This window comes from Anguilla anguilla, chromosome 1 (genome assembly GCF_013347855.1).
Source record: "Anguilla anguilla isolate fAngAng1 chromosome 1, fAngAng1.pri, whole genome shotgun sequence".
NCBI classification, from domain to species: Eukaryota; Metazoa; Chordata; class Actinopteri; order Anguilliformes; family Anguillidae; genus Anguilla; species Anguilla anguilla.
The window spans coordinates 69,666,753-69,684,090 of NC_049201.1; the positions used below are offsets into that span (position 1 = coordinate 69,666,753).

Sequence of the window (17,338 nt, forward strand, 5' to 3'; positions counted from 1 at the left end):
ACTAATCAGAATGCCGAATTTTCGGAGACCGATTACAAATACGGAAATACCAGACAAAATCTTCAACCAACAACTTGTATTTTAATTGTATCATATATATTGGTAGATACTGAACGAGGCACAGAGTGAACAGAACAATACAGTTAGCAAGTTAAATTTTATTTTTCGTTCTATGGAGTTTTTGCAGTTTATATCATGGGCGTGCATCGTGTTTACACTTGGAATGTTTTCGACAGGACTGTAAGTGCAATTATATCAGCCAGCTTGTTAGATGGTATATGATATAAAAGTGACATGCCAACTAATAGTATTATAGTTGTATATTATCCTTATATTCTGTCGCTAGTATGTTTTCCTGCTTAAACGTTAACATAATTCCATATAAATGAATTGACTATATTAGCTACTTACAGTTACCTTGTATGTTTACTGTAGCTATCTGTGCCTAGTACAGTTTCTATGGAAGCAAATATTTGTTAAACTTATCAGCTCTGAAACAGCAGGCATTAGCTCCTACGTTGGCACCTGCTATATGCTTTGTAATCAGATAGGAATTAAACAATCAAGTGCAATTATTTTTTGCAGATATGTAGGTGGATGTAGTCTTTCTACGAGATCCAGATGTGCTGTCAGCAGTCGCTAACATTTGCATTAATTTGCTTTTAAAAAAACATCTTATTATTCAGTGCCTCTAACCTCATCGAGTAAAGTGCGGATATTCACTGCAGGATAGTTGATACAATTTGTGTGGAAAATACATTGAAAACGTGTCCAGCCCTAATATATTGCCATGTAGCTTCGTAAATGGAGCGTCATTTTGTCAGTACCCTGTGTAATATAGCTGGTGAGTGTTTGTAGTACTGATGACAGACTCAGAGGGTTGTGTTACTGCTGCTTTTCCAGGACCGACCTGAAGAAAATGAGGGCGACTCAGAGTGCAGATAATGTTCAGTTCCTGCCTTTTCTCACCACCTGCCTTAAGTATGAACAAAGCCTCCGCACTCCACTGTAGATATACTGATATGTCCACACGAAGGCAGTCGGGGGAAACAAGAACTGCTTTAGTCAAACGTTTAAAATAGTGTTGCCATTTTACTGTGTTTGCGCTTACGTAGTTGTATGTGGGTTTCCATCTGGCCCTGTTATCAGTAACCTGGGGTGGCTGTACTATGGGTTGCTGAAGAAGGATGGCACCTTGGTCCTTGTCAATACCATTGGAGCAGCCCTGCAGGTCCTGTACATCATGGCCTATTGTCATTACACCAAAACTAAGGTGAGTGCACCTGTCTGTGTACACAAAGGCAGGACTTGAACTGCACACTGATGTTCAAGTTCATTTATATAGCACATTTCATACACAAGAACATCCATTGTGGTTTATACAGAAAAATGCATGCTTGCACGTGTATAAAATTAGGTGAAAATAGATGCACAAAATATACATAGGAAAGCAAACATACGCTTGCATATACACATTTAAAAAATAAAGAGAAAAATGAAGATGTACGCTGACCGGCCACTTTATTAGGTACATCTATCTAGATCCGGGCCAGACCCCGTTTTTTTGCCTCTATTTTGCCTTCAGCCTGAGTTCTTCACAGTGGGGATTCAGCAAGGTGCTGCAGACATTCCTTAGGGATTCTGGTCCATTCTTACCCAACAGCATCACGCAGTTCCTCTGGATTTTTCAGCCATGCATTCATGCTCCGATCCTCCCATTCCACCTCGTCTCAAAGGTGCCGTATTAGATTGTGATCTGGGGACTGCGCGGGCCATTGGAGTAAACTGTAGTCGCAGCCATGTTCATGGAACCAGCTTGAGATGATGCGTGATTTGTGACCTGGTGCTTTATCTTGCTGGAAATATCCATTTGAAAAATGGTAGAATGTGCTATAAAGGGATGCACACGGTCAGCAACACTGCTTAGGCATGCTGGGACAGTCAAATGATCCACCAGCACCAGCCTGCACTGTTGACACAAGCCAGGACAAATCCATGAATCCATGCTGTTTACACCAAATTCTGACCCTACCATCTTCATGCCACAGCAGAAAGCAAGATTTGTGTAGCTTCATATTTGTGTTCTGATTGGAGTGGAGTCCGGTGTGGTCTTCTGCTGCTGTAGCCCATCCACTGCAAGGTTTGACGTGTTGTGCCTTTGGAGATGCCCTACTGCACACCACTGTTGTACACAGGTGTTATTGGAGCGCGTGTGGCCTTTCTGTTAGCTTGAAGAAGTCTGCCATTCTCCTCCGACCTCTCTCATTAACAAGCCATTTTCGGCCACAGAACTGCTGCTCACTGGATGTTTTTGTTTATTGCACCATTCTCTGTAAACTGTTGAGACTGACGGGCAGCTGTTTCTGAGATGCTGGAACCACCATGTCTGGCACCGACAATCATACCACGGTCAAAGCAGCTTAGATCACGCATCCTGCCCATTCTAATCTAAATCTAAAAAACCAAAACCTCTTCACGGTGTCTGCCTGCTTTATATATTGAGCTGCAGCCACACGATTCTCTGTTTGAAGGAGTAGGCTATTTGCGTTAACAAGCAGGTGTACCTAATAAAGAGGCCGGCGTAGGTGCGTTTGGCAGATTGCATGCTCCACCTCAGTAGCGAATGTGCTTTTGTAGCGCGGTCTGTGTGTATTGCAGTGCCCTATGTGTGTGTTGCAGTGCCCTCTGTGTGTGTTGCAGTGCGCTCTGTCTGTGTGTGTTGCAGTGCGCTGTGTGTGTGTTGCAGTGCGCTGTGTGTGTGTTGCAGTGCGCTCTGCGTGTGTTGCAGTGCGCTCTGTGTGTGTTGCAGTGCGCTGTGTGTGTGTGTGTTGCAGTGCGCTGTGTGTGTTGCAGTGCACTCTGTGTGTGTTGCAGTGCACTGTGTGTGTTGCGGCACGCTGTGTGTGTGTTGCAATACGCTGTGTGTGTGTTGCGGCGCGCTGTGTGTGTGTTGCAGTGTGCTCTGCGTGTGTTGCAGTGTGCTCTGCGTGTGTTGCAGTGCGCTCTGTGTGTGTTGCAGTGCGCTCTGTGTGTGTTGCAGTGCGCTCTGTGTGTGTTGCAGTGTGCTGGGTGTGTGTTGCAGTGTGCTCTGCGTGTGTTGCAGTGCGCTTTGTGTGTGTTGCAGTGCGCTCTGTCTGTGTGTGTTGCAGTGCGCTCTGTGTGTGTTGCAGTGCGCTCTGCGTGTGTGTGTTGCAGTGCGCTGTGTGTGTGTTGCAGTGCGCTGTGTGTGTGTTGCAGTGCGCTGTGTGTGTGTTGCAGTGCGCTCTGTGTGTGTTGCAGTGCGCTTTGTGTGTGTTGCAGTGCGCCCTGTCTGTGTGTGTTGCAGTGCGCCCTGTCTGTGTGTGTTGCAGTGCGCTGTGTGTGTGTTGCAGTGCGCCCTGTCTGTGTGTGTTGCAGTGCCCTCTGTGTGTGTTGCAGTGTGCTCTGTGTGTGTTGCAGTGCGCTCTGTGTGTGTTGCAGTGCGCTGTGTGTGTGTGTGTTGCAGTGCGCTCTGCGTGTGTTGCAGTGCGCTCTGCGTGTGTTGCAGTGCGCTCTGTGTGTGTTGCAGTGCGCTCTGCGTGTGTGTTGCAGTGCGCTCTGTGTGTGTTGCAGTGCCCTCTGTGTGTGTTGCAGTGCGCTCTGTGTGTGTTGCAGTGCGCTCTGTCTGTGTGTGTTGCAGTGCGCTCTGCGTGTGTTGCAGTGCGCTGTGTGTGTGTTGCAGTGCGCTCTGTGTGTGTGTGTTGCAGTGTGCTCTGTGTTTGTTGCAGTGCGCTGTGTGTGTTGCAGTGCCCTCTGTGTGTGTTGCAGTGCGCTCTGCGTGTGTGTGTTGCAGTGCGCTCTGCGTGTGTTGCAGTGCGCTCTGCGTGTGTTGCAGTGTGCTCTGTGTGTGTTGCAGTGCGCTCTGTGTGTGTGTGTTGCAGTGCCCTCTGTGTGTGTTGCAGTGCACTGTGTGTGTGTTGCAGTGCACTCTGTGCGTGTTGCAGTGCGCTCTCTGTGTGTGTGTTGCAGTGCGCTCTGCGTGTGTTGCAGTGCGCTCTGTGTGTGTTGCAGTGCGCTCTGCGTGTGTGTGTTGCAGTGCGCTCTGCGTGTGTGTGTTGCAGTGTGCTCTGCGTGTGTGTGTTGCAGTGCGCTCTGCGTGTGTTGCAGTGCGCTCTGCGTGTGTGTGTTGCAGTGTGCTCTGTGTGTGTTGCAGTGCGCTCTGCGTGTGTTGCAGTGCGCTCTGCGTGTGTGTGTTGCAGTGTGCTCTGTGTGTGTTGCAGTGCGCTCTGCGTGTGTTGCAGTGTGCTCTGCGTGTGTTGCAGTGCGCTCTGCGTGTGTGTGTTGCAGTGCGCTGTGTGTGTGTGTGTTGCAGTGTGCTCTGTGTGTGTGTTGCAGTGTGCTCTGTGTGTGTTGCAGTGCGCTGTGTGTGTGTTGCAGTGCGCTCTGCGTGTGTTGCAGTGCGCTCTGCGTGTGTTGCAGTGCGCTGTGTGTGTGTTGCAGTGCGCTCTGCGTGTGTTGCGGCGCTGTAGGTGTGAGCAGTGGCGCAGTGTTGAAGCGCGCTGACGCAGGCTACCTGTCTGTGCTCCGCAGAGGCGGGTGTCGGCGCAGACCCTGGCGGCCGGCGCGCTGCTGGGCGGGGCCTGGGTGTACTTCAGCGTGTTCCTCCCCGGCGGAGAGCGGCAGCTAGCCCAGCTGGGCCTCGCCTGCAGCGTCTTCACCGTCACCATGTACCTGTCCCCGCTGGCTGACCTGGTAACAACACTATTCACATAACCCTAACCCCTCATTCGTTACCCGCTGATTTAAATGGTTATGACACAGCGCTGGGGTATTATTATTATTATTATTATTATTATTATTATATTATTATTATTATCTGTGCTCAAGTTCAGCTAGGACAAAATATCACCATGGTAGCACAACAGGATGACACACAGGATGCACCTGTGTACACTGTCCATCCTGGCAATGGTTCCAAATTTTACAACAGCGAGTTGCATCTGTTTCTCTCTCCCTTGCATATCTATATATGGCTATATACACCCCTCTAACCAATCAGCTGTTCCAACGGACTGTATTTGTCGTTTCTCTCTTCTGCCTTTGTAGCTCCTCTTTCTTCCTGTCTTTCACTCCCCCTTCCTGTTTGTCGCTGTCACTCTCCCTCCGTCTGTGTCTGGGTCTGCTGTGTTGAACCCCCCCGTCCTTTTCTTCCTGTATTTTTTTTACCCATCGTCTTTTCCTGTTTTTCTGTCTTGGTGCCATTGTGCCATTGTTTCTGTCTCACACTCCCCTCCATTATCTGTTTGGGTACTCTAGTATCCAGTCAGTGTGGACATCGTGTACCGCTTACCGTAAATCTTTTTATGCCTGCATCAGCAATGATCCTGTCGTCTCCAGTTAGTGTAGACATATCATATCTTAAACTTGGGCTTGTAACCTAAAGGTAACGGGTTCGATTCCTGTGTAGGACATTGCCGTCGTACCCTTGAGCAAGGTACTTAACCTGAATTGCTTCAGTGTATAAATGGATACAATGTAAATGCTATATAAAAGTTGTGTAAGTCGCTCTGGATAAGCACATCTGCTAAATCCCTGTAGCGTAACGTAAACCATAAGTTACTATTTGTGTGGTATAACCTTAACTCTTTCCCTCCCGTTCTGTCACACGGAGTAACGTGCCTTGCCCCATTGGCCTGCTGTGTTCCAGGTGGAGATAGTGCGCAGTCGGTCTGTGGAACGTCTCTCCTTCCCTCTGACTGTGGCCACGTTCCTCACCTCTACCTCCTGGACCCTGTATGGGCTCCAGCTCCAAGACTACTACATCATGGTGAGAGAAATGGGTCACGCACACAATGGCACAGGGCAACTTAGAAACTGTACCTGTAGTTGGGTATGCACGAGAGTCAGAATTATGTATGACGCTGGAGGTATGTTTTTTTATCTTCATACAATTTGATATACCGCATATTGAGATCAAAATCAATCATTGATACGTTTGAAATTCTTATGATGCAATGACGCTGGAGATATATTGTTTTTTTATCTTCATACAATTTGATATACCGCATATTGAGATCGAAATCAATCATTGATGTTCTCGTTTAAAATTCTTATAATGCAATGCATTGATGACTTTGAGTCCTTCTTCTCTTCCCCGGCCAGGTACCAAACACCCCTGGGATTATCACAAGTCTCATCAGATTCTTCCTGTTTAGGAGATTTGCACCAGTCAGTCAGGATGTGGCCTCCTACAAACTGGTACATATGTGAAGGGGGTGGAGCTTAAGTGTCTTTTGTCTGTACATAAAGACACTGCCACTTGGGAGCTTCCTGCCAAGGCCTTGGTTACAAACAAAGCATTCTATTTGCTAACAAGCTTCACTGTTTTAGCCAATCTCACTCAAGGGTTTTAGAAATGTTTCTGTGTTCATGAATATTCATGAGCTGGCAGTAAAAACTTAATAAATAGAATGCATTGGGTATTTGGGTGTTCTCATAATGTAATTCGTTCATCTTATGTGCACCTATTTTATACAGACAGATCTATGTAAAATATCACGGTACAAATATACAGTACACAACAGAAGTGAGTACACACCTGTGCAATATCACTTAAATGTCAAATGATTTAAAATTGTATCACCTTACAGTAATTGCATTACTTCTAAGTTGAACAGTAGGGTATTTGTATTAAAAATACAGGCCCCAGAATAGGAACTCAATGCAACAAAAGTCAGTACACCTTTCATTACTGAGATTCAAATCTTTTATTTTTTCAATATTTCGTATGTCTACCTTTATTTTTGATGACAGACTCAATCCTCCTCGGCATGGAGGATACCAGTGTTGCACAAATGTCTGGAGAGATGTTCTGCCATTCTTCAGAGACAATTTTTCAGCTGCTCTTTGCTGGAGGGGTTGTGTTGCTCTACCTTTCTCTTTAAAATACCCCAAAGGTGTTCTATTGAATTCAAGTCAGGCGACATACTTGGCAGGGTCATAGTTATCACTTTTTTCTTCTTTAGAAACTCTTTCGTGATTTTGGCAGTGTGCTTTGGATCGTTATCATGTTGGAATATTCCTCTTCTGCCAAGCTTCTGGAGACTGGGAGTCATCTTGTCAGCCAGTATTTTGGTATATCCACAGGCATTCATGGTGCCATCTATAAATGTCACCTCCCCAACACATTTTGCACTCATGCAGCCCCATATCATCACACTCCCACCTCCGTGCTTCACTGTCGGGACTATGAATTCACTGTGGTAGTTCTGGCCAGGTTCACGCCAAACATGCAGGACCCCATCTGAGCCGAACAAATTTATCTTGGTCTCATCTGACCAAAGAATGTGCTCCCAATATTTATCAGGCTTTTCATGTTCTTTAGCAAAGTTTAATCTTGCAGTTTTGTGCCGAAGAGCAAGCAAGGGTTTTTTTCTTGGACGCCGTCCATAGAGGTTGACGTTGTGCAATGTCCTTCGCACCGTCTGAGCTGTCACAGAAACTCCGATTTCCATTGATAACCCCTGTGCCAAGTCTGAAGCACTTGCCCGCCTGCTTTTCAGAGCTAGACTGTGCAAGCAGCGCACTGTCCGTGGCGTCATTTTAGGAGGACGGCCACTGCGGCTCTGATTAGTGGTACTATGGCTCGTTCTATACCTCCTGATTATTGCTGCAGCTGTGTTTCGACTGATTTTTAGTTGGTCACCGATCTTCCTGTATCCTTTTCCATCTTTGTGAAGTCTCACAATCAAATTTTTAAATTCCTCTGGCAATTATTTTCCATGTGGAGCCATGATGCAGACATGCAGATAGACACAGCCCATAGGTCCAAAATTGAGAACGTTCCGGTGTTCACAGGTCATTTTATAACCATGTTCATGCAATTAGGCTAATTGGAAATCGCACATGTACTCAATTTTGTTTCAATGATCACAGGTTTTCTAACTTGTGTGTCAGTGATCACAGGTGTATTCACTTTTGTTGCATTGAGTTTCTACTTTGAAGTCTCTATTTTCAATATAGTCTTTCTAAAGTATTTGTTTTTGGTTGTTCATAAGAGGAAATACTCTACTTGTCAACTTAGAAATAATGCAATTATTGAGAGGTGATACAATTTTGAATCATTTGACATTTAAGTGATATTGCACAGGGGTGTACTCACTTCTGTTGTATACTGTATATAAATGTATAAAAAGAATCGTTGCGATTTTTTTTTACAAGTGAACCTCATCAAAATGAAAATAAATTTTATACTTCATACAACGGTATTTTTGTGTCTGGTTACTATGGTGATTGTAGTGGCAGCCCCTTGGGGTAGTGCCACCCACAGAGGGAGGGTCCTCCTCTGATCATACAGCAGTGACTGGATTAAGTGTGTTTGCTCGTGTCAACTGCATATGAAGTGACACAATAGCCCAAGACACAATGACTGCACATTTGAGGTGGAGGATTGTGGAGATCCGTTAATTTTGTCATCAAATTTTATTTGTATTGCGTATTTATTTTCCAGCAGTTGTCACAATACACTTTACAGACAACCCTGGCCTAAACCCCGACAGGAGCAAGCCTAAGGCAACAGTGGCAAGGAGAAACTCCCTGTGGCAGATGGGAAGAAACCTCGGAAGGAACCAGGCTCAAGGGGGAAACCCATCCTCCTCTGGTCGGCTCAGGGTGCCGACCGGTGGCCAACATGTCAGTCAGTTTTACAGAGTTTATAATGTGGCTCAGATGACGGGCGGGGCAGGGTGGCGGTGGTGGGGAGCAGCAGGTGGCGACAATCTGTTTCTGTCTGCGCTCTCAAGATTTGACAAGAGGACTCTGCAGTAGCGAGACGGGCCCAAAAGAAGTCAACATAAAAAATAGAGGGAAAAAATGAAAAGGTTATGTATGTTAGCTGCTGTACGTAACAGAGGTCCCACAGATTCTTGATAGTCCTTCAGTGTGCTTTACAGGAAAATTTGTACGAAAGAGCTTGGAGCAAGTTTTCAAGTTTAAATATTTTTTAATTTCATGATACATTCCATTAGAAATTTTATAGTCTCATAAGGCAATTCATTAAGTTGCTTGTTAAATTTACTTTCAAAAGAACGATGGAGACATTTGTGAATCATCTAAATGGACCGACCATTACACCACCCACACATGAATGATTATGATCTTGGTTTATCAACACTGCATCATGCAAAGACAGATCTCCAGCACAATTTGGGAAAAATAACACTTTAATGACGTTACAACATAAGAAATTTTGGAATACGACTCAAATAAATCTCTGCTGAATACAATATTCTTGCCATAATATTACTTGCTCTTCCACCTTTCTTTGTATTCCATAGAATACAGAAATAGAAAAACCTTAACACAGTTGAGCAAAACTGCACTGTCCTCCATCTCTGTAAAAACATCTGTTGTATGACATACACACATCATGGTCCTTTAAGCTTTAAACTGCACAGTGGTTTAACCATATTATATGGCCACATTTAATAAGGTGAAAAAGTGGACCCCATTTGTCTTTTACAAACCAGAAACGATCCTCTGTAATGCAGTATAATCCTGACAACTGCATCACTGTAACGCTTCAGCAGTGCAACTAAATCTATGTTAAATGTAGAAAAGAGGGGAGGAGGGAAGAGATGTGACAAACAGGAGGAAAATAAACTCAGTTACAAATTTCTCCTTCCATAAGCAATGCAAGTTGATGAACCAACCCAGCATTTTCAATAACAAAAAAAATCTTTTGAGGGGTCTCATGTTGATGCTTAATGCAACTGTGTCATTTTGATGAGCTGGCAAAATATGGCAGCATGCCAAATGGGTACCCATAGGGGCTCAATGCCTTATGTTATGCAAGATGTTTCAAAAATGTTTCAAGATTTTTGTAGGCAATAACCTGACCTTGGCAGTATATCTCCAGAACAGAACAGACTAGTTACAGGTATGATGAAAGAATCTGCGTAAAACCCAGACCCCCACACACCCTACCCATCCCAGGGTCCAGCCCCCAGCCTTCGGGTCAGAATTTCAGGCCCTTTTTCTCGAGATCTTCTCTGGCTTCTATGATCTGGGACTGCAGTTCCTTAGCAGCCTCTTCACAGTCATTGAAAGTGGCCACCCTATATCCCACAGTGGCCAGCGAGTAACACCCAAACACCACCAAGAGGTACACAGGCATGGGCCAGACCACCTCTCTGTATGCCTGGGGCAGCTGTAGGTCCAACACGTCAAAGGTTAGTAACCCCCAAGTGATCCCCACCATGGCGCTACCCAGCAACCACTCCAGAAGCTTGGTCATGGTGAAGTTAGATGATCAAATGCACCTAAGGGATAGAAATAAACCAGATTTAGCTACAAGCTATACTTCAGGTCGCACTACTGAGACAACGTAATTTATTTTCAAAATAATGTCATACCATGAATCACGTTTGTATTTTGAATTAGCGGTGTTAATAATTTTCTAACTACTATACTATTCATTTAATATCCTTCCAAAAAACGGAAGCCGCATTCAACAAAACGTAAGGCAGTTTGACAGAAAGCTACCGCTAACAAGGTGCTGCTCTACAAAGGAATAGCTTGCTAGATAATCCAAAGCTTACCAGAGGTTTCACACCAGCTATATACGTTTTCAAGTGAACTAGCAAATGTAGAGCACACCCTGGAACACGGCTGTTTTTAACGATTTATTTATTTGAAATACAATATGCAGTATGAAACTGCAATTGTTTATTCTAAACGTGCAATGCTTATCGTAAAATATGATTACAAGAATAACCCGTTCCCTCACCTGCGACGCCTTGGCCACCTCACCACTTCCGAATCATGCGCAAAACTTTTACGTCATTGTTTGCAGTGTCTTCTGGGAGGTGACGTTTTAGATGTGTCATTTGGTGTTAAGGACAAGAAATCAACAGATTACCGTTCCAAACAAGATTTGACGAGACGCGTAATGTTTGCTGCACTGGGAGACATATTTTAAAGCCTTTTTTCATATAAATTTTAACTGATTGCATGTCTATCATGTTACCCGGTTTGCCACTTCCGAAGATTTAATTTTACGCTTCTGTCAGCTCACAGATGTAGTAAGAACATTTGCAATATTTTTATAAGGATATTTTTTATTTAGCAATCGTGATCTAATTTTTATTCATCCTATGTATGAATGCAGTTCAGTGGTGGTTGTTTCCACAACAGTCGTATTAGGAAACTATGGGAAAACTCAAGTAACAGAAACTGGAATACTAACCAGCAATAGAGAATTTGGAGGGATGTCATTTAACCGTAATTCCTCTGTTTGCCCCATGCAGTCACAGCGGTGAATATGGAGCTCATCCCAGACACATGCAGACATGGCCCATATGTGAGTTCAGACTAAAGAGACAAGACACAAAAAACATTTAGCTGTAAAATGTCATGAATAAAGGGATAGCACAGCATTGGTCCTATCTAGACAGGACTGAATGGAATGAGCTCTAGACAGGGGTGAATGTGTGTGTGTGTGCATACATGCATGTGTGCATGCGTGGGTGTGTGCGTATGCGCGTGTGCATTTGTATGTGAGTGTGTGTGTGTATGTGTGTGTGTAGTACAGTGCTAGAGTTTCTCAGTGCCAGCCTTTGTTCCTGCTCTCAGGAACCCAGCTCTCCCACAGAGGACTGGCAGACATAACACACTGGGAAAGGGGGGGGGGGGGGGGGGGGGGGGGGGGGGGGGGGAGTGCTGTAGCTTTGTTGCAGGTGTGAGTCTTGCATTTAGTCATCTTCACTGTGTAGTCGATCCTCTTCACTGTGTAGTTGCTCCAGATGTAGTTAGCATGTGTGTGTGTGTATGTGTGAGAGAGAGAGCTAATTAATGTGCTTATAGTTTTCCTTGTATTCTGTAGCATGATTTTGAATGGTGGGTTTCTGTTTTGTATATGTATAGGGTATGTATACATGCACGGTGTCGTCTGTAAGTATTTGTACAGTGATACAATGTTTTTTTTTTTGGCTCTGTACTCCAGCGCATTCAATTTTAAATGAAAGTGAATATGAGGTTAAAGTGAAGACTGTTTTTAATAGCATTCTCATCAATGTAGGATCATCAATTTTTATACATAGCTCCCCCCATTTTAGGGGACCAAAAGTAACTGGACAAATTAATAATCTTAAATAAAGTCATTAAATTTAGTACTTGTTTGCAAATCATTTGCATTTGATGACTGCCTGAAGTCTGCAACCCTAAGACATCATCAGATTCTGGGTCTCTTACCTGGCAATGCTCTGTCAGGCCTGTACTGCAGCCATCTTAAGCTCCTGTCTGTTTCAGGGGCTTTCTGCCATCAGTTTTGCCTTCAGCAAGTGAAATGCATGTTGAAATGCAGATTCAGGTCGGGTGACAAGCATATTCTTTTTGGCCCTGAAAAACCCTTTTTCTTTAGCAGTGTATTTGGTTTTATGAACCAGCTGTGCAGCCAATTGTCCAGTTACTTTTGCTCACCTGAAATGGGGAACTAAATTTAACAGGGCTGTAATTCACTCAATATATATTACATAATATATATGCAAATACCCTCAAATGAAATCTGACAGTCCACCCTCATATTCATTGTTTCATTTCAAAGCCAAAAGAACCAAAATTATATCACTGTACAAATACCCAGGGACTGCACTGTATGTATATATATATATATATATATATATATATATATATATATATATAAGCTACAGACAGGGGTTGATGCTGGCCCACAGGATAAACAGTGTGAGTGTGACTGTGAGTGTGTGTGTGTGTGTGTGTGTATGAGAGAGAGAGAGAGAGACAGAGAGAACGTGATGGAGAGGGAACTGTGTGTTTAATCAGTGCAACAATGGGAGCTGGCACACAAACAGGATCCCTCTGTTTCCTGTGCTGGTAACCCTGGCCCTGTCACACACACACAAACACACACACACACACACATGTACATACACTCACACTCACACTCACACTCACATACACACAAACGCACACACACACACACACACACACACCACTCACACACGCACACACACACATATATGCAAACACACACACCTAGACCTATGCCTCTTCTAAAATCGAGTGTAAAAATACTGTGCAGAGGCCGTGTGTACCTGCTGGTTTGTGGGAAAGCCGTGTGCTACAGTGAATGTGCTACACAGGTGCTGGGCACATTGTGTTGCGGTGCAGAGTCAGCGTGTTTACTCTTCGCTCTAAGTAAAAGACACCTGTTCCAGCTGCTGTTTTGAGGAGCGACGGAGCATTCAGGAGAGGGGAGGGAGACAAATTTAAAAAAGAATACTGGGCTTTGCTCACTTTCACCTCTGATCCATCACCCTTTGCAGCAACACACATTTCTTTTTTCTTTCTTTTTTCCCCATTTCCTTTATCTGTCCTTTGTGTTCTTTCTAATTATTTATGCTCGCCTTTACTTTTCATTTTCTAGTTTGCTTCTGTTTGTTACTTTCAATCACCTCCTTTTCCCTTTTGAAAAATAATCTCTTCCATGACTCAATACCAGATAGTGCCAATAAAATTACTCAGAGAGTCATATAAGCCATATAATTGCTGTTAACCCGAGTAGCTCTTGTCAGCTTGTTGTGCTGTGTTGCACTAGCTTGGATCGATGTGATATTTGACAAGCAAAAACACTTGGTTTAACACCATTGTTTTACTGCGTTGTCATTGTAAATGTTGTCTTGTGCATAGTTGTGTATTTGTTTTGGTGAAATCTACTTTTTTTGGCCAGGTCCACATTGAAAAATGGGGCTCTCTCCTGGGAAAATAAATGATAAATGAAATATAAACAAACACAACAGTCCACAAGGCTATGTTTCATCATGCAGTGGTTGGCCTGAACAAAACTGTGAACTGAACAGTGTTGAACTTAAATAGAGCATGTAAGATATACAGTATTCTAGCATTTAGAATCCATTTTGTAGTTTGGGTTTTATGATTTTGCTTGATTTTGCAGTGTTTCTTTGTAAAATGAACATGGCTATAATGGGCCCTATGTGAGATATGGCCCTCTTGCTTCCGCAAATTTTAAGCCTTGATTGTTGACCCAAGGAAGAGTGGGGATAATGGTCAAAATGTAAGGGTAAAAATGTTGATTCAGCAGTAAATAAGAGTTAAAAGTAAAAACTACCAAGAGATCGCTTTTGTTTTTTCTCCAATGTTTTCCTTGTTGTTATTGTTTCTCTCACATTATTCTCATCATTTTCTGATAGTTATTACCCCACTGGCCTCAATTAATTTAATGTGCTATTCTTATGGAAAGTTCATCACATAAAGAAATAGCACCTGATATGGGTACCAGGTATGTTTGCTTACTTTTTTTTTATTTTTAAAAGAAGCATTTTATTGCATGTCTATATTTGTTTATACAACTACGCTCAGTGACCACGTTATCAGGTATGCCTGCTCATTAACACGAATAGCCTGCTTCTACAAATACAGCGAATAATGAGGCTGCATATCTACAGCATGCAGACATGGTAAAGAGGTTTAAATGTTGTTCAACCAAACATTAGAATGGGCAGGATGTATTTTACTGTATAAGTGACTTTGACCGCTGTGTGATTTTTGGTGCCAGAAGTGGTGGTTCCAGCATTTCAGAAACAGCTGTCCTCGAGATATTCATGCTGGGATGTAGAGTTTACAGAGGATGATGCGAGAAGCAAAAAACATCCAGTGACCGGCAGTTCTGTGGGTGAAAACATCTTGCTAATGAGAGAGGCCTGAGGAGAATGTGAAGACTCATTCAGACTAACAGAAAGGCCACAAATGCTCAAATTACCGCTGTTTACAAACGTGGTGTGCAAAGGAGCACCTCTGAACACGCCACGCGTCGAACCTTGAAGTGAATGGGCTACGGCAGCAGAGGACCACACACCTGGTGCCATTCCTGTCAGCTAAGAATAGAAAGATGAGGCTGTAGTCAGTGGGCATGTGGTCACCAAAGCTGGATGACTGATCCAGGAAAAAATGTTGTCTGGCCTGACGAACCTTTCTGCTGCGACATGCAGATGGTAGGGTCAGAATCTGGCATCAACAGCATGACTCCATGGATGTATCATGCATTGCATCAACAGTGCAGTCTAGTGGTGATGGTATAATGGTGTGGGGAACGTTTTCTGGGTACACGTTAGGCCCCTTAATACCTATTGAGCATCATTTGATTGCCACGGCATATCAAACTTTGCTGCTGACCATGTGCCTCCCTTTTGCCCACTCTTTTTTAAATGGATACTTCCCGCAGAATAATGCACCAAAGAATGCATAATGTCACGAAGCGCATCATCTCGAGCTAGTTTTGTGACAGTGACTTCAGTATACTCCAACAGCCTGAAAAAACCCCAGAACTGAGTCCAATACAGCACCTTCGAGATGAGGTGGAACATGAAGTTCGCTGCATGAATGCGTGGCTGAAAAATCAGCAGGAACTGTGTGATGCTATGGAGTCAGCATGGACCAAAATCCCTAAGGAATTTTCCAGCACTTTGTTGAATCCATGCCGCAAAGAATTCAGGCAGTTCTGGAAGAAAAGGGGGATCCTACCCAGTTCTAGATAGGTGTACCTAATAAAGTGGCCACTGAGTGTTCATTACTATGAATCTAGCACACAGCAGTTCCTAGCTATTGAATAACATAACATGGCACAACTGAGTTGACACAGATTACACAGAAGGGATGGAATATAATTTGACATGGATAGGAAACTAAATTAGCTGCTGTTCAAATGTATAGTTGTGTTCAGTGAAAAGGATGCACTATACAGCACCACGTATAAATGATGAATTTAGGATGACATCTTGTGACTTGTTTTGAGATTGCATCTGAAAGTTCATGGGTGCTGTTGACTGCCTGCCTAACACCAAAATATGAATTCCTTGTCTCACATTTGTTCAACATACAATGAAAACATCGCCTGCACAGATACTCTTAAAAGAAAACATACGCAGTGAAATCAGAAAATATAATTAATTATCAGTAAGACACATTTCATAGAAACATTGAGTATTGCTAGTAATTTAGTGAATAAAGAATTTTAATGCATTAATTTAAAGCCATAAACATATTATAATCCATTAAAAGAAAAAACTAATTTTTTTCAATTAGGTTATGTCAGCACAATTACATTGTCTGAATGTTGCAATGAGAATATAAAGTTTGTACTTCTGAATTTAAACAGTAGTTTAAGGCATTTTGTAGATCAAAGACATATATGATATAAAAATATAGAAAATTCCTTGTTGAAGGACATAAAACATATATACCCGATGGTTACAGACAGGTAATGAATTAGCAGACTCAGCCGTCTTTATTTGTGATGTAGTCGATGAATGCCTGGCACTCCAAAGAATCCACTACGTCATCATCATTTTCATCAGCGTTTTCCCACAACTCGTCCAGCAAATCCTCGCTTGGATCCTTCAAGTCAAAATCAGGGTGGGAAGAAAGGAGAGAGAAGCATAAGGAAGTAGTGCACAATAGAGAGCATGGCCAAATGTTGGCAAAAAAAGAGTAGGGGATGAGGGAGGCAGAAGAAAGAAGGGGAAAGAGAGAGAAGGAATGACATTGAAGGAGCAGAAGCGGAGAGAAAGAATGTAAAATGATACAGAATGCAATATGAAAAACGATAAGATACAAAGACGCTTTTAGGTCCAAACCTAGCAGTTACTCTCGTATGTGTTCTAACTCATAAAGACATTAAAAAGGATGGATAAGGAGTGAAATTCACATGCTATAAACATACTATAAATAACTGTAATTATTATTTAGTTAATGTTCATTGGTTTTTTGTTCTTTTCAGATTTACCAGACTACACTGCAATTGAGACAGGCTGGGTATTTGTGGATGATTGTTCTCTTGAAACAAGAGGCACATGTAGTAATGCTCAGTATCTGGAGACGATGCATACACACACACACAGACACTCATATTTATGCACAAACATACATATTTATGCACAAACATACATACATATGAAACAGGATAACAGCTTGTTGATCAAAACACTGGAACTACTGCCTGAACACAATTAGCAGGAGGTGCACTCCCAGCCACCATGTGGCAGCTCTACAGTGGGAGACAATTTGAAGTCTTTCGCCCCTCAGGGCCTGATCCCTACCGTGTATGTCCAGTGTACAGCTGTAAATGTGTGAGCTGCATCTCTGATAAATATAATTTGATGTGTTGCAGGTAAGACAAACAACTGTACACCCTCACTATAGGTTAATACTCATGTGCATAGTTTTGTAACTTTGTTATGACTGTATACGTTGCAGTTCTGCCATTTTATAGTATAATTATGGCTGTGCTATTGAAAGCAGAGGCTATTGTTATTAGATTTCGGGGAAATAACAGTTACATATAATG

At 43.1% G+C, this 17,338-nt stretch overlaps 2 protein-coding genes across 3 annotated transcripts; one reads left to right on the forward strand and one right to left on the reverse strand.

Annotated features, from left to right (window-relative positions):
- On the forward strand, positions 1–6,440 carry slc50a1 (solute carrier family 50 member 1). Its single transcript, XM_035432441.1, has 6 exons — positions 1–240; positions 904–981; positions 1,150–1,273; positions 4,549–4,710; positions 5,666–5,785; positions 6,121–6,440. Exons 1-6 carry the CDS (start codon positions 173–175, stop codon positions 6,226–6,228), a joined length of 660 nt encoding a protein of 219 aa, XP_035288332.1. The 5' UTR covers positions 1–172; the 3' UTR covers positions 6,229–6,440.
- Positions 6,441–9,161: 2,721 nt separating this feature from the next.
- Positions 9,162–11,355, reverse strand: LOC118218772 (dolichol-phosphate mannosyltransferase subunit 3-like). 2 transcript variants are annotated; one of them, XR_004763558.1, is made up of 3 exons: positions 11,204–11,355; positions 10,745–10,816; positions 10,004–10,277 (listed from the first exon to the last, which is right to left on the reverse strand). XR_004763558.1 is itself a non-coding variant. In XM_035401478.1 (2 exons), exon 2 carries the CDS (start codon positions 10,250–10,252, stop codon positions 9,974–9,976), a length of 279 nt encoding a protein of 92 aa, XP_035257369.1. In that variant the 5' UTR covers positions 10,253–10,277; positions 10,557–10,738; the 3' UTR covers positions 9,162–9,973. The 2 variants fall into 2 exon arrangements, 1 of the variants encoding a protein (XP_035257369.1); XM_035401478.1 differs by lacking the exons at positions 10,745–10,816; positions 11,204–11,355 and adding an exon at positions 10,557–10,738 and having other exon boundaries at positions 9,162–10,277.
- Positions 11,356–17,338: the final 5,983 nt, after the last annotated feature.

What these genes read in the sequence shown, in the direction of transcription:
- slc50a1 (XM_035432441.1), top strand. Translation starts at nt 173, where the DNA reads ATGGAGTTTTTGCAGTTTATATCATGGGCGTGCATCGTGTTTACACTT. An exon ending in TTTCTCACCACCTGCCTTAA is followed by an intron (nt 982 to 1,149) that starts GTATGAACAAAG and finishes CCCTGTTATCAG; the next exon opens with TAACCTGGGGTGGCTGTACT. An exon ending in TCCAAGACTACTACATCATG is followed by an intron (nt 5,786 to 6,120) that starts GTGAGAGAAATG and finishes TTCCCCGGCCAG; the next exon opens with GTACCAAACACCCCTGGGAT.
- LOC118218772 (XM_035401478.1), bottom strand. Translation starts at nt 10,252, where the DNA reads ATGACCAAGCTTCTGGAGTGGTTGCTGGGTAGCGCCATGGTGGGGATC.